Source organism: Pleurodeles waltl, chromosome 6 (assembly GCF_031143425.1).
Source record: "Pleurodeles waltl isolate 20211129_DDA chromosome 6, aPleWal1.hap1.20221129, whole genome shotgun sequence".
Taxonomy (NCBI): domain Eukaryota; kingdom Metazoa; phylum Chordata; class Amphibia; order Caudata; family Salamandridae; genus Pleurodeles; species Pleurodeles waltl.
In genome coordinates, this window is record NC_090445.1 from 990,517,841 (window position 1) to 990,530,961 (window position 13,121).

The 13,121-nt window shown below is 48.1% G+C and overlaps 1 protein-coding gene across 2 annotated transcripts in view; it reads left to right on the top strand.

Moving 5' to 3' along the window:
- The window catches only part of PCGF5 (polycomb group ring finger 5), a 479,167-nt gene that overhangs the window by 153,745 nt on the left and 312,301 nt on the right, over positions 1 to 13,121 (top strand). For both annotated transcript variants that reach the window (XM_069239871.1, XM_069239870.1), the window contains exons 4-5: positions 12,627 to 12,682; positions 12,777 to 12,833. In XM_069239871.1, the coding sequence (XP_069095972.1) occupies positions 12,627 to 12,682; positions 12,777 to 12,833 (113 nt within the window). The remainder of the gene's footprint in view (positions 1 to 12,626; positions 12,683 to 12,776; positions 12,834 to 13,121) is intronic.

Genomic DNA, 13,121 nt, shown 5'->3' on the forward strand with positions numbered 1-13,121 from the left:
CTTGAATCATTCCCCGTCGTCGAAGTTGGAGTCCCACAGTACATAGAAAGCAATAGAGAAACATTATTTCTGATGGATACAACTACCTGTGGATTCCTCACCTAATGAATACTCCCATGGCGCCAGCATTCAACGGAAATCTTCTTCCTAGCTTCTGCACGTCGACGAGGACGTCACACTAGCCCACGCGACGCCGTCTGACGTCATACAGGCAATAAGAGGTCCTCGCCGACGTGCCGACGTAAGTTCCCTTTTTTCCGTGCATTCGAAACGGTTATCTTCGAGGGAGCTACTGTTACTTTCATAGTTACAGTGTATTTTCTGCTGCGTGGATTTTCTCTGCGGTAATAATGTCTCAGAGGAAGTCGGGTTTCAAGCCCTGTCGAGAGTGTGGCGGCAAGATGTCCGTTACTGATCCTCACTCCGACTGTCTATGGTGTTTAAGCTCCGACCACGACGTCGCAACTTGTGATTCATGTCAGCACATGAATCCGAAGGCCCTGAAAGAACGTGAGGCTAAACTATTCATGGCGAAGTCGAAGAGAAAGGAGAAGAAACATCATAAAAAGTCTTCTTCGCCAAGGTCTCATCGGCGTCATCGAGACTCCCGGCGCCGTAGGGATTCACGGCGTCATTCCAGCAGGGAGTCTCGTTCGAGGTCGCCTTCGGCTCGGCGTCGGAAGACTTGGGAGGTCAGTCCCATGGTCACGCCACATCCATCGACGCCGTTGCCCTCTCAGACGTCACCGACTTCGCCTGGACAGGCGTCTGTGGTTGAGGTGATGCAGCCTCTTGTGATGTCTCCGGTGTCGCGGACGTCGAGGCTGGCGTCTGGGTCGCCTTCGATCCAGGCACCCCAGTATCCAGCTTTTCCCACCCCTGGAGCCGATAATACCGCATTTCTGAATGCGATGTATACCATCTTTCAACAGATGGCTCCAGGAGGTGCTCCGGCTGGTCCTTCGGGGCCCTTGGCCTTTTCATTGGGTGATCCTGCGCCTCTACGGCCGGCACCCTTTATGCCCTTTCTCCCTTTAGGGAATGTGGGCTCGGCGCCGGTGTCGTCGCCGGTGGCCGCTCCGGTGGCTCCAGAGGTTTTGGCCCCGGAGGTTTCCATCCCGTCGACGTCAGGATTTCGTCCTGTGACTCCGGCGGGTCAATCGGAGACTCCAAGATTTCTTCGTCCGGCTCCTTCCTTGGCACCGAAGCTGCCTGTGGCTCCGGACGCGGCGTCGGATGGTTCTGGAGATCGGCGCCGATCTTCGACTTCGGCGGTGGCCATGTCGACTCCGCGTATCGAAGAAAGACTACATTCGAGGAGGCATGCTCTTCGTCTTTTGGAAGAGCAGGAATACCAACGAGTCTTGGAGGAAGGAGAGGTTGAGGACTCTGGTGATGGACTGCATGGTCTGGATACAGCCAGTGGGCTGGATACTTCCCCTGAGTGGGACCTTTCATCTCCAGGGGAATATATGGAGGAGGCTGCTATCTTTCACGCTGTGGTGAGGAAGGCGGCTAACTTTCTGGACCTGCCTTTGCCGGTGGCAGAGGCGAAGCAGAATTTACTGACTGAGGTACTGCATCCGGCCTCTGCTGCAGCGGAGCCTCTCTTGCCATTTAATGAGGCTTTGCTTGATGATCCGGTGTTAGAGGTGTGGAAGAAGCCAGTATCTTCCTCGGCTGTTCATAGGGCTGTGGCCAGGAGATATGGAGCTGCACCATCTGACCCTGGCTTTCTGTCTAGACACCCTACGCCGGAGAGCTTGGTGGTGCAAGCCTCCTGTTCCTCTAGGTCAGCACCTGGTTCTTTCCCGACGGTACCAGGAGACAGAGACTCTAAAAAGCTGGATGCACAATCCAAGAAGATATTTTCCTCTTGTAGTTTGGCGTTGAAGGCCACCAACGCGACTTGCATTCTGGGGAGATACATCCATGCTCTCATGGACGATATTTCATCTTCATTTATGGAGCTTCCCCAGGGACTCTTGAATGTTGTCTCGGATGCCCAGGCTGCCGCAACCCAGATAATCCAGTCTGGGCTGGACACAACCGACTCGGTGGCTAGGGCAATGGGCACGGCTGTGGTGGCAAGGAGGCAGGCCTGGCTCCGTAACTCAGGGTTTTCTGCGGATGTGCAGTCAACCCTGTTGGACCTCCCGTTTGATGGGGACAAACTGTTTGGAGCCAAAGCAGATTCGGCCTTGGAGAGATTTAAAGAAAGCAGGGCCACAGCCAAATCATTAGGGCTGCAAGCCCCTTCTTCTTCTGCCTCCTCCAGATTTTTCAGGAGGTTTCGTGGATTTGGGCGTGGCTCTTCCTCCTCTTCCTTTCGGGGGAGATTCCAGCAACCTACCTCTTCCCTCCCATATAGATCATTTAGAGGGAGGGGTAGGGCCCGCAACAGAGGAGCCTCTCAGCAGCACTCTGCCTCTTCCTCGTCCTCTGGAGGGGTGCAGCAGGGAAAGTAGCCTTAGGCTTCCACCGTTTCCCACTCACTCCTCTCCTGTAGAGGGGAGGTTACGGCATTTTCTCCACAAGTGGCAGATTATTACATCGGACACTTGGGTTATCAGTATTGTGGGAAAAGGCTACACCCTTCCCTTTCGGGAGTTTCCGCCCCCCATCTCGCCCTGCCCATCTTATTGTTCAGAAGAACACCTCCTGTTGTTAGAACAGGAGGTTCAAGTCTTCCTTTCAAAGGGCACGGTGGAGTTAGTTCCAGAGCAGGAAAGGGGTCGAGGTTGTTACTCAAGGTACTTCCTGATTCCCAAGAAGGATGGTCGGTTGAGACCAATCCTGGATCTGAGGATCTTGAATTGGTTCCTCAAACAGGAAAAGTTCAAGATGCTGACCCTAGCTCAGGTGCTTTTGGCGTTGAACAAAGAAGATTGGATGGTGTCTGTCAACTTGCAGGATGCTTATTTTCATATCCCGATACTCAAGTCGCACAGGAAGTATCTCCGGTTTGTGGTAGGGTCGCAGCACTATCAGTTTGCGGTCCTCCCGTTTGGTCTTACTTCAGCACCTCGAGTCTTCACGAAGGTGATGTCAGTGGTTGCGGCAGAGCTCAGAAGGAAGGGGATAGCAGTATTCCCTTACTTGGACGACTGGTTGATCAAAGCCAAGTCTCCGGAGCTTGTGTCGCATCATCTGCAGTCAACAACCCAGTTGTTGTTCGACCTGGGCTTTTCGGTGAACGTGCCCAAATCTCACCTGGAGCCCTCTCAGCGCCTCCTGTTCATAGGGGCAGTACTGGATACAACATTGAATCGAGCCTTTCCTCCGCCTCAGCGGATTCAAGATATTCAGGAGTTGGTTCCAATGTTTCGAAATGGAGCGGTAGTTCCAGTCCTCAAGGTCCTTCGTCTGCTCGGTCTGTTTGCCTCCTGCATACTGTTGGTCACGCATGCTCGCTGGCATATGAGGGCTCTTCAGTGGTGCCTCCGAAGGCAGTGGTCTCAACACAAAGGAGATCTAGAAGGTGCTGTCAAGATCTCCGGAGATGCTGCTGTGGACTTGAAGTGGTGGGTGCGGGCAACAATCTTTCACAAGGAAAGCCGTTCGCGTAGTCACCACCAGTGACCACGGTCATAACGGATGCTTCCTCTCTAGGGTGGGGAGCTCATCTGGGGGATCTGGAGATCAAAGGGCTTTGGTCTCCAGAGGAACAGATTTTTCATATCAATCTGTTGGAGTTGCGGGCTGTACGTCTGGCTCTCAAGTCCTTCCTCCCTTCCCTTCGTGGTCAGTTGGTACAGGTCCTGACGGACAATACTACCGCGATGTGGTACATAAACAAACAGGGAGGAGTAGGGTCGTACCTTCTCTGCAGAGAAGCTCTTCGACTATGGTCCTGGGCAAAGGACCATCAGATTTGCTTGGTAGCAAATCATCTGGCCGGGGTCTTGAATGTACGTGCGGACAGTCTCAGTCGCCATTTCTCGGCCGACCACGAGTGGCGTCTCCATCCAGATCAAGTCCGTTTAATCTTCCAGATGTGGGGGTTTCCTCGGATAGATTTGTTTGCCACTCTGGAGAACGCGCATTGTCCGTTATTCTGCAGCCTCCAGTATCCGATGCAGGGAGCGTTGGGGGATGCGTTTCAGATAACCTGGTGCGGCCAGTTCCTTTACGCGTTTCCCCCCATACCCTTGATTCCTCGAGTGTTGAGGAAGATTCGCCAAGACCGGGCCCAAGTCATCTTAATAGCTCCGGATTGGCCAAGGAGGGTGTGGTACTCCGACCTTCTCCAACTCTCACTGTGCCCTCCGCTCCGTCTCCCTCTCAGGGCAGACCTCTTCTCGCAGTCGCAGGGGCAGGTTTTACACCCCAACCTCCAGAGTCTGCACCTACATGCCTGGAGATTGAGCGGGGCAACCTGAGTTCCTTCTCTCTCCCGCCTGATGTAGTGGATGTTATATTAGCGGCCAGGCGACACTCCACTAAATCTATCTACGCTAATAGGTGGTCTAAATTTGTTATGTGGTGTGGAGAGAGACAGATTGATCCCTTACATGCTCATCTGTCAGATGTTTTGTCTTTTGCTCTGTCTCGAGCGCAGAAAGGTTGTGCAGTGGCTACCATTAAAGGTTATTTGTCTGCCTTGTCAGCCTTCATTTGTCTTCCAGACCAACCATCGTTATTTAAATCCCCTATTGTTCTCAGATTCTTGAAAGGTCTTCTAAATAAATATCCTCCAAAACCATTTGTTATGCCTCAATGGGATTTGTCCTTGGTCCTGACTTTCCTTATGGGGTCCCCTTTTGAACCTATGCATTCTTGCCCCTTAAAGTATTTAGTTATTAAAACAGTCTTCTTGGTGGCTATAACATCTGCAAGGAGAGGGAGTGAGTTGCAGGCCTTATCGGTAAAACCCCCTTATACAAACTTTTATGTGGATAAGGTGGTGTTGAGGACCAAGGCTGCTTTCCTCCCGAAGGTTGTTTCACCCTTCCATTTGGCCCAGACAATTACTTTGTCCACGTTCTATCCTCCGCCTCATCCTTCAAAGGAGGAAGAGAGACTACATCGCTTGGACCCAAAGAGGGCGTTAAGCTTCTACTTTGATAGAACGAAGGACTTCAGGCTGGAGGATCAGCTGTTCATCGGATACGTGGGCAAGAGGAGAGGAAAGGCAGTCCACAAGAGAACACTCTCCAAGTGGGTTGTTCTTTGCATTAAAATCTGTTACTCTGTAGCAAAGAAGGATCCTCCTGATGGCATTAGAGCTCATTCCAACAGAGCTAAGTCGGCCACTTCGTCCTTGGCCAGAGGTGTTCCTGTGGTTGACATCTGCAAGGCCGCAACTTGGTCGTCCCTTCACACTTTTGCGAAGCATTACTGTTTGGACTCTGAGGTCAGAAGGGACGGCCATTTTGCACGGTCAGTGCTGCAGGATTTCTTGGTTTGACCATTTAGGCACCCACCACCGGGCGTGGTACTGCTTTGGGACTCTATTCATTAGGTGAGGAATGCACAGGTAGTTGTATCCATCAGAAGAACGAGTTACTTACCTTCGGTAACCACTTTTCTGGTGGATACATTAGCTACCTGTGGATTCCTCACGGTCCCACCCGCCTCCCCGTTGCCTTTTTGGTCTTACCAAGTAATCCTTGAGTGCGCTCCTATTGGTCTTCAAGACTGCAATAGATTTTATATATATGGATGTTTTTTTTTTTTTTTCATTGAAGTCAATAGGAAAAAACACATTCAATTGTAGAACTATCAGCCTCTTTAGAAAGAGCCCACAATTCAGCCAATCAGGCGTGACCACCCCTTTAGAACCCTCAGCACAGAGGCTCAGTCTCTCAGATTTTCTACCGCACGTCGTGTGTAAGGGAGTCTCCCTGAGCTCTGCTCAGTTTTTCTATCTCTTCAAGAGAAAATCTTCAAATTTTTCACTTTTGCTCTTACTGTAGTATTTTTCCATCATGTCTACAGCAAGAAAAGGTTTATTTAGACCTTGTGGGACCTGTGGAAAATTAAGACTTCACTGTGAGGACCCTCACAAGGAATGTATCTACTGCCTACATCCAGAGCATAAGGTCAAGGACTGTAAGATCTGCAGGACCTTTCCCAACAAGACTCTGAGGGACAGAGAAGCCAGGCTCCTACTTTGGCTTCAGAAAAGAAAGGCCAGAGAAGCTTTTTCTGAGGAGGAAGAGAGTGACACTTCAGTGACCTCAAAGAAAAGGAAGAGGTCTGTGGAGAGCCTATCCCCCAAGAGCAGTAAGTCAGCTAAGAAGCTGCATGCATTTAAGGACAAGCCGGAGGAGCAACCTTCAACATCCAAGGTAACGTGTGGCAATGTTCACTCAGAGCCATCCACACCTGCTTCTTCATCAAGAAAGCTCAAAAAGCCTTCAAGTTCACTACCACCGTTGGCGTCCAGAAAATCTACACGGTCGATGACACCGTCGACGAGCGCTTCGTCGACGGCAGGCCTTCCTTCGTCGATGACTACAGCGACGGCCACGTTTACGGCGCCTTCATCGCCGATGATTGTAACCTCGTCTCCACTGTCATCTACGACGATAACGTCGGTGAGTTTGAAGTATGGTCCATCGTCGGCTCACACCCTGAAGATCACAAAGAGGCCGTCGACGAGTAAGAAGCTGAAATCTTTACCGTAGACGCACTCATCGACGAGTAAATTCAGAACATCTCCGCCGATCTCACCGACGAAAGTACCGACAACGCATCCGTCGACGACAACCCCGTCGGCAGCAGCCCCGTCGACGGAAAGCTTGTCAACATTGGCACCGTCGACGGCAACTTCGTCGACGCAGACGGCACCGATAACGGCTCCACCGACGACGGCTCCGTTGACGCCTACACCGTCAACGAGAACACCATCGACGAGTGCTCCGTCGACGGTGGCTCCGTCGACGACTCAATATCCTCATTTTGGAGCATCTCCTTACCTGCCGCAGAGAATTTTACCTATAAAGAGCAAGTCTTCTCTATTACTTCCATCGCATACATCGCCCAGTAAGGTCACACCAATACCTCCGCAGCATCTATTTGCTGACGAAGATGATGACGATGATGTTTATTCTGATGATGGTTTCTTTCCGGTGGCACGTAGTCCATCTGAACTACGCATTAAGTGCCAGGAGGAGGATGAAGAGGAAGATCTCCAGCCTTATTCGGACCAGCAAGATCAAAGTCACCTACAACTTCAAGGGCAACAGGAACAGACAGTTCAGATGCCTGTCTCGTTGATAGCCAGCCTTCAACAGATGATGCAGGATTATTATTCGAGATTTCCTCCACCTGGTTCTTCTACCCCGGTGCAACCTCCGCAGACACCAGTGTCCACCCCTGCTAGACCATCGGAATTTCCGGATCCTACCACAGCACCTTCATCTGCACAGGATATTGCTCTACCTTCATCCGAGGACGAGCAAGAAGAAGGTGAGATTCAGGACTCTGATTCACTAATTCCAGAATGGGATGAGTATCAAATCCAAACTCCATCTCCATCTACACCACCACCAGTGGACTCTCCACCGCAGGATATTGGTGGCTTCCATAGTGTTATGGAAAGAGCTGCGAAAAGATTCCAGCTGCCAATTACATCGAAGCAGTCAGACTGTTTTCTTTATGACTTCAAGGAAGATACTAGGAAGTCTGTAAGGGCCATACCCATTGTTGACTTCTTTTGGGAGGAAGGCCTTAAGGTCATGCAGACTCCATCCTCCATTCCCGCAGTCTTGCTGAAACTTGAAAAGAAATATAAGGCACCGGACAATTCTCCAGCATGTTTGATTTGCCACCCTAAACCGGATTCGGTCATATCGCAGGCAGCTCAGAGGAGGTCCAGGAATCCATCGGCATCTCTGACTGCCCCCCCAGACAAAGAAGGACGTCGGTTGGACTCCATAGGGAAAAAGTTCTCAACTATGGCGGCCACCACTGTTAGAGCAGCAAATTCTCTAGCAATCCTAGGGAGATTCGATCGCCAGATGTGGTCTGACATGTCACAATTTATAGACATGTTACCTGAGGATAGTAGAGTAGAAGCACGCAAGATTCTACAGGAAGGTGAAAAGATTTCGGCTGAAATCATAGACTGTGCCATAGACGTCTCCTCTACAGGTTTTCGCCAGTTGGTCGGTGCGGCCATACTCAGGCACCAGGGGTGGCTCAAAGCTACTTCTTTTAGGCCGGAAGTACAATTAAAGATCCTGGACATGCCGTATGATGGCGAGCTCTTGTTTGGCAAGCATGTGGATGATGCGTTACAGTCCATTAAAGCAGACACTGAGACAGCCAGATCTCTGGCAACACTACAATACAAGAGACAGCCCTTTCGGAGAGGGAGAGGAACCTTTTCGTATAGAGGAGGCGCTCAACAATATCCTCAATACTCCTCTTACCAAGGACAATTCCGCTCAACCTTTGGCCAGCAACAACCGCATTCCTTTCGACAACATTCATCCACTCATTTCAGGCAACAAACTAGAGGAAAGTCGGCTTACAAGGCCAAGGAGACGACAAGAAAGCACTGACCCTCATCGAATGCGTGCACCCAGCCCCTATATCAACACTCTAATAGGGGGCAGAATTTCCAAATTTCTACACCAGTGGTCCAAAATAACTTCAGACAAATGGGTACTGGATATTGTCAACCGAGGGCATACACTAGAATTCAACCAACCTCCCCCTCATGTACCACCAAGAGGTCCCCCGCCAGCCCATCTCAACGAGCTTATGGATCAGATTGCTATTTTAATGAAGAAGGGAGCAATAGAGATCGTACCAAGGAGCCAGAGGGGAACAGGTTTTTACTCCCGCTTTTTCCTTATTCGGAAGAAGACAGGGGACTGGAGACCTATTTTAGATCTTCGTTCGCTCAACAAATACCTCAAGAAGCAGTCTTTTCGCATGATCTCCCTTCAAGACGTCCTGCGCCTACTCAACCGAGGGGACTTTATGACATCTTTAGATCTTCAGGACGCATATTTCCACATTCCCATTCACCCCAATCATCGGAAATTCTTACGATTCAGGGTTGCAGGCACTCACTACCAGTTCAGAGTGTTACCCTTTGGCCTCAGGTCGGCCCCAAGAGTATTCACCAAAGTTTTGGCACCAGTGGCAGCTCACCTCAGACAGCTAGGGATACAGGTGTTCCCGTATTTAGACGACTGGCTAATAAAGGCACGAACAACATCGAAGGCTGCCAGGGACACAGAAACATGTCTATCTCTTTTCGGAGCTCTGGGCTTGACAGTCAATTACCCCAAATCTCACCTAGATCCTACCCAGAACATCACCTTTCTAGGAGCCATCTTGGACACTGTCCAGGCAAAAGCCTCTGCTTCACAGGACAGGCGAAAGAAACTTCGAGATTTAGCAGCACGTCTCAGCAAAAGAAAGTCCGCTTCAGTGCGGACTTACAAGTCTTTTCTGGGGATGCTTTCGTCTTGCATTCCATTGATAAAAAACTGTCGTCTGCACATGAGGACACTTCAACAGCAGTTAGACAATCAATGGAAACAAATAGAAGGCTCTTTCGACGATGTAATCAGAATAACCCCATCAGCAAGACAGGCTTTCAAGTGGTGGAAGGATACTCCCCTCATCTCAGAAGGTCTGTCATTTCTGAAGGACAAGACGATGCACATAATAACAACAGATGCATCCCTAGACGGATGGGGTGCTTATTTGCAGGATCTTTCAGTGAGAGGGAAATGGTCCACTCAGGAATCGACTCTCCACATAAATGTATTGGAGTTAAGGGCGGTTGCCTTGGCACTCAAATCCTTCCTCTCAAACATCAGGAATTCTTCAATCTTGATAAGAACAGACAATACCACGGTCATGCATTACATCAACAAACAGGGAGGCACAAGATCTCGAGCATTATCACTAGAAACGCAGAAGCTGTGGCATTGGGTAATTCAACATCGAATTTCCATCAGAGCAGAACATCTCCCGGGGATCAACAACACCTGGGCAGATGCCCTAAGCAGGACTCGAACCAGCTGCCACGAGTGGGAACTCAATCAGTCAGTTCTCGAGCGTCTCTTTCGTCGGTGGGGCAAACCCAGTCTGGATCTGTTCGCGACCAGAGACAACAAGAAATGCCAACACTTCGCAAGCTGGCGACCGCAGAAGGGATCAAAGGGGAATGCGTTTTTGATCAGATGGTCAGGGATTTATGCATACGCTTTTCCCCCGCTTCCACTCATCCCGAGACTTCTGCAAAAGATGAAGAGGGAACCATGCAGAGTTCTATTAATTGCTCCCAGATGGCCACGCCAGTTCTGGTTCACAGAACTTCTTTTACTTTCGGAGCAGCCTCACGTTCATCTAAGAACAATACCGGACTTGTTAACAATGAACCAGGGTCAGGTTCGTCATCCCAACCTGACATCTCTTCATTTATCAGCCTGGCTCCTGAATTCTATGAATTCGATGGACTAGATATCCCTCCAGAGTGCAGGGAGGTGCTTGCCTGTGCCAGGGCTCAGTCTACAAACCGGACATATAAGTTCAAGTGGAAGAGGTTTTGCTTATGGTGCTCAACTTCCAACGTTCATCCTCTAAGGTCCTCTCCTGAACAGATTCTGCCATATTTATTGCATTTGGCTAAATCCGGCCTTTCACATTCATCTATTAGAGTGCACCTGGCTGCCATATCCCGTTTCCGACGAACGTCTCAGTCACCTTCTTTATGGTCGTCCAGAATAATAAAACAACTTCTCAGGGGTTTGTTTAGGATGTTTCCGCCAATTCACCGTCTTTATCCGCAGTGGCATTTGAACATTGTGCTCTCCCAATTAATGAATCATCCGTTTGAACCCATCCATAAGATGGACCTCAAATTCATTTCTTTTAAAACAGCCCTCCTTCTGGCCTTGACGTCAGCGAAGAGGGTTAGCGATATCCAAGCCTTCACAATTTCTCCACCTTTCCTCCAATTCAAGTCAGAGGTGGTCATTTTGAGAACTAATCCAAAATTTATACCTAAGGTTCCATCGTCTTTTCACCTAAATGAGCCGGTGGTTCTCAGAACATTTTTTCCAAATCCACAAACTGCAGCGGAGCGCGCACTACATTCTCTGGACATTAAACGCTGTTTAAAATTTTATATACAAAGGACAAGCGACTTCCGTAAATCTGAACAACTGTTTGTCAGTTATGGAAGGATCAATAAAGGTAAAGCCGTTACTAAGCAGACCATAGCGCGCTGGATCTCTTCTGCCATACAGTTGTGCCACCAGTTGGCAGGGAAGCCATTATCATCCAGTGTCAGAGCGCTCTTCACTAGAGCGGTATCCACTTCGGCAGCTCTATTTGCAGGAGTCCCTCTGAGCCAGATCTGCAGGGCGGCAACATGGACACGTGCTCACACATTTACCCAGCACTACTGCCTGGAAGCTATGGACAGATTGGATGCTGCGGTAGGACAAGCAGTATTACGTAATTTATTTGCATAAGGTGAGCCAATAACCTCTTACCCTCCATCCTCTATGCACTGTTAGAAAGATAATTTTATGTTTATATATCTATGTGTGTTTATATATATATATATATATATATGTTTTATATAGGTAATATGTTTAACGGTTGATTTACAAATGTTAATTACCTATATGAGTTCAGATAGCATGCATTATACACAGGCATACTTTTGGTGTTTCAGAACTCAAACATTTTTTCTTACTGCTGGCTATTCTGATTCAAGCATGTGAATCTATGAAAGATACCCCAATACTGGAGAAGAAAATAAGTTACTTACCTGTAACTGTGGTTCTCCAGTATTGGTATCTTTCATAGATTCACATGCGACCCACCCTCCTCCCCAGAGAGGCTCACCTCCTTTGTTTTTTTCCGGTAATCTCTAGTGCGGAGAAATCTGAGAGACTGAGCCTCTGTGCTGAGGGTTCTAAAGGGGTGGTCACGCCTGATTGGCTGAATTTTGGGCTCTTTCTAAATAGGCTGATAGTTCTACAATTGAATGTGTTTTTTCCTATTGACTTCAATGAAGAAAAAAAAAAAATCTCTATTTATTTCTTTCTATGTACCGTGGGACTCCCACTTCGACGACGGGGAATGATTCAAGCATGTGAATCTATGAAAGATACCAATACTGGAGAACCACAGTTACAGGTAAGTAACTTATTTTCTTGCCTGTGTAAGGAAAAGTTCAATTTCATCGCAATTCGGGTATCCTCAGTTCTTGCTCTAATCCTTCAGAACAACCACGCAACTATCCCTGTATTAAACATGATATATGCTGCAACATTACTTATTAAAAAAGAAACTGAGCTGGTGTGATTGGCTGGGTCTTGTTTTCAAACGTTAAAAGCGACAGCATTTTTTAGAGAATCATGTCTCCCATCCTGCATCTGGTGCAAGCATTCCCCACAAGTTCTGCAGTTTCATTGACAAACTTGCGTCTTGCTGCGATGTGCAATCAGGAATGATGTATGGATGAACATAAAAGTATTTGTGAAACGGTATGATGACGTGTATTTTTTGTTGTTGCAAAAGTGATCTAACACTTCTGATTTAGTATATTCAGTCTTTTAATTGTGCTTTATTTGACAATTAAACATTTGTCTGTCCCTTATAAAAGCCTAATTTTTTATTTATCTTATTTTTCTTATAAGACTGGACAATACACTGGAAGAAATAATCTTTAAGCTGGTACCTGGACTTCGAGAAGGTACAGGTTTACTACAGTTTTAGCAACAAAATGTATTATTTACGCCTGTTAAAGTCCAGTATAAAGTCGCTGACTGTTGTCTTTTATTGTACAGAGGAGGAGCGACGTGAAACAGACTTCTGGAAGAGACATAGACCACAAGAAAATGGAGGTGAATTAAGTATATTTAGCATTCTTTACATGTATTCCTGCATAGAAATTACATTTCTGTGCAAGGTCTGCGTTCAGTTAAATCCATATACTTACAAACTGTACCTGATGTCAGTTTAAAATTTAAGCGAAACAAAAGAGAGCTGCTCAGACGTTTGCGTTTTAAAAAAAGGGAAATGTGTTTTGTTGGTTCTGAACAGTAAGATTCTTTTCAGAGTATAATTGATGAATATTGAGTGGGAAGAAACATGATTTTTGCTGTTATTGTATTGAGGGTCTACTGATTTTT